At 24.5% G+C, this 3,524-nt stretch overlaps 1 protein-coding gene across 1 annotated transcript; it reads right to left on the reverse strand.

Annotated features, from left to right (window-relative positions):
• Positions 1-264: 264 nt before the first annotated feature.
• Positions 265-1,067, reverse strand: LOC130960860 (ethylene-responsive transcription factor ERF098-like). Its single transcript, XM_057886354.1, has one exon. It carries the CDS (start codon positions 945-947, stop codon positions 435-437), a length of 513 nt encoding a protein of 170 aa, XP_057742337.1. The 5' UTR covers positions 948-1,067; the 3' UTR covers positions 265-434.
• Positions 1,068-3,524: the final 2,457 nt, after the last annotated feature.

Here is a 3,524-nt window from a genome sequence, read left to right on the forward strand (position 1 = left end):
TACAATATCTTATCTCACAAGCGTGATTTTGTGCATGTAAACATGATTTTAGTGTCATATATATGTTGGTTCTCAGTTTCATATAATTCGTTGCTGAATGGGCACATATTCTTTTCTTTAACTTAATTAGCAACACGATCAGCACGTGGAATAAGCATTGGAAATCAAAATGGAATCCAATGTTTAGCAAAAGTGGCATCATCTCTTCTTTTCCGTAAACAAATTCCTGAAATTATTATTATAATAATAAAATATCCAATTCCATTCCAAAGAACTTTGATGAGATACATAAACAAACAAAATTAATAATGAATGAAAGTAATGAACAATAAATTTGAAGCCAGATAACACTCTCGTAATTCTAAGCTTGCTTGCTTCTTATTAACCTTTGCATATGCATGATTCCATGATTCGAACGACCAAACTAATCTCACTTATCTGTAAAATGTATGATGATCATTGCACTGGTATATATACCTATCATCATCTTGAGCTTGTTGGAGTAGTTCTTCCAACAACTTATTGTCCAAATACTCCAATTCGAAAGCACGATCATGACTATGATCACCCTGCACTATCCCCTCATTCGAATACGAACCCAAATTATATGCATTCGTGTTCGAATGAGGAGCAGGAGGAGGAGGATGAACAGGAAGAGGCAAAGGCAAGGACGAATTAGGGTTAAGAGGAGCTTGATACTCATTTGGGAAATTGAGAATGGCCCTATGGCCACGGAAATGAAAAGCAGCAGCATCATAAGCCCTTGCAGCTTCTTCAGCAGTTTCAAATGTTCCAAGCCATATTCTTGTCCCTTTTCTTGTCGGGTCACGAATTTCCGCCGCAAATTTTCCCCATGGCCTCCTACGAATCCCTCTATACCTTACTTCAACATTATTGCCATTAGAAATTGATGACGACGACGATGATGATGATTTTCCTCCCTCCATCAATAATTATCCCTAATTATTAGAATAATTAATTTTTAGACACTCAAAAAAAGTAACTGGTTCTCTATATGTTTGATTTGTGAGCTCTGTGAAGCTTGATTGGTGGTGTGTGGTAAATGGATATAATACACTTATATATGGAGATAAAGTGACGACTAATGTTACTAAATTGTGTTTGTTATGTTGTCGTCTTGGTAAGTTTTGACCATATAGGGGGTCGTATCTGACGGTTTGAATAAAAAATAAATGAAAATAAAAAAACCTTTGTAATGATATTATAATAATATTATTATATAATATTAAATGTAGTATGGTGAAGTTGACCCATCTAAGAAGTAAGAATAGCGGAAAAAGTAACAGGGAAGGATTGTGCATGCATGATGCAGAGCTTATGCACACTTGTCGTTTTGCTGGCGCCCGCACGTGCATTCATCTTTCTTTCTTTCCTTTTCTATTTTTTTAATGACTACTCTAGAAAATCTCAAATTTTTTTTAAAGGAAAATCTCAAATTTGATACTAGATCTCTCGACAATTATAAACTTGCAATGGCACGGTATAAAATATTAGGAGTTATTTGGTCTAAAGTTTTAGTTTTTTTTTTAAATTATATTTAGTTATAGAAAGGGTAGTTTGATAAAGCAGGAAAAAGCAGGATATGGAGAAGGATCACAATTAAAAAAAAAAAATTTTATTCCTCTCTCTTGCGAAATGTTAAAATAACCTTTTTAAAATATTTAATTTTTAATAATTTTTTAATTATTAAATTATAATTTTACTAAAACTTTTGTTAATAATTATTTTTATATTTATTATTAATTTTTTATATCAATCTATATTATTTTAATATTAAATAAAAAAATCTTACTACTATTAATATATATATAACAATTAATATATATTGATATTAAAAAATAATTTTATTAAAATTTTTTATGTAATATTAAAATAATATATATAGATATAAAAAAATTAATAGTAAAATATAAAAAATTATTAACAAAAATTTTAGTAAAATTATAATTAATAATTAAAAAATTATTGAAGGATATTTTAGAAAAAAATAATATAATTATTAAATTTTTTTAAAAATATAATTTAATTAATACAAGAATAATTTATTAAAAGATATTTTTGCAAGCAAAATTTAATGATAAAAAATAAAAAATTTTTTAATAAATATTTTTTTAAAAATTATTTTTTTTCCTTAAAAAATGATAACGTTAACATTAATTAACATAAAATGTTTAAAATAGATTAAAGAGAAAGTTTTTTAAAGGTTAGAAGGAAAAAAAATATACATTTATAAAATAGAAAGAAAAAAATATCATTTTAAGTGAAATTTTCTCTTAATATATAATATATATGTCGTTTAATTTAATAATTATATCGGTAATTATTTTTATAGTTCGAACTCGTCATTTTAAGGTTATACAAAAATAGCTCTGATCCTATACTAATTTTTTTTCATATTTTTAGTTATTTTGTGAGAAAATAATAAATTTTATTTTTTATTTTATTTCTTATTTTGATTTTTATAAAATTTAAAAGATAAAAAATACTTGTCATAATCCACAAAGACTCTTAAATATTCAAATGAAAAGAAGTTTTATTTTTAAAATTTAAATTCAAAAAATTGATTATATATAAAATAAAAGCATTTATATATACTACTAATTTTCTACATCTTTTATTTCAACAAATTAAAAATTGATTTATTAAAAATTATTTAAATTTTATTAAAAATTTATTATTAATTAATAAATTATATATATATATTCAAATTTTTAATATTTATTTACGAGGATGAGTTGGTCTAGTTGATTTTTTTATACTACTAATAATTTCACGGTGATATTTTTACAGCAATGTTAATTATGGAATCATATATCATATCGATCTTAATGTTGGCAGGGATTATGACTAATCTTTTCGTTGGTCATACATCTACTTAAAAGTTAGGTGTTTGCTTCGATATAACAATAAATTTTTATATATTGATACAATAAAAATATAATTAAATTAAAATACGATACATAAATGATATTTTTTTATATTTGTAATTAATTTTTTTAAAATATATATTATATTAATATTTTTATTAAATTATTTTTATATTTTAATAAAAATAAAAAAATTATTTAATATTACAAAAAAATGTAAATATCTTTTTTTTATATTAGACAAAAATACCTTAATTCTTTTAATTTAGTCAAAATTTAGTTAACTTTAATTTTATATTTTTAAATTTGAAATCATTTAAAAATCAAAACTAAAATACATTTGATTATTCATATACACTAAAAAATTATTTCGTTTCTCATGAACCCTAATCTAATCTCTCGTACTCCCGTTCATATAAAAAAGAAGAACACATATAAAAAATTATTTTTCATCATTGTATATCAATCTACCGATAAAATGCAATCTCATTCCTAATCCCCTATCTAGATAGTAGCAGCCTATTCTCGCCCTCTCCCTTCCTCGTAGTCGTGTTCTCTCTCCGCCGTTCTCCATGCAATAATAGCATGCACCAGCAGCCACTTTATCCTTTTTCACGCATCAACAATCTTGTGTTA

The sequence above is a fragment of the Arachis stenosperma genome, chromosome 2, assembly GCF_014773155.1.
Source record: "Arachis stenosperma cultivar V10309 chromosome 2, arast.V10309.gnm1.PFL2, whole genome shotgun sequence".
Lineage (NCBI taxonomy): Eukaryota > Viridiplantae > Streptophyta > Magnoliopsida > Fabales > Fabaceae > Arachis > Arachis stenosperma.

Excerpts from the sequence above, each read along its gene's own strand:
- LOC130960860 (XM_057886354.1), bottom strand. The coding sequence starts at position 947 with ATGGAGGGAGGAAAATCATCATCATCGTCGTCGTCATCAATTTCTAAT.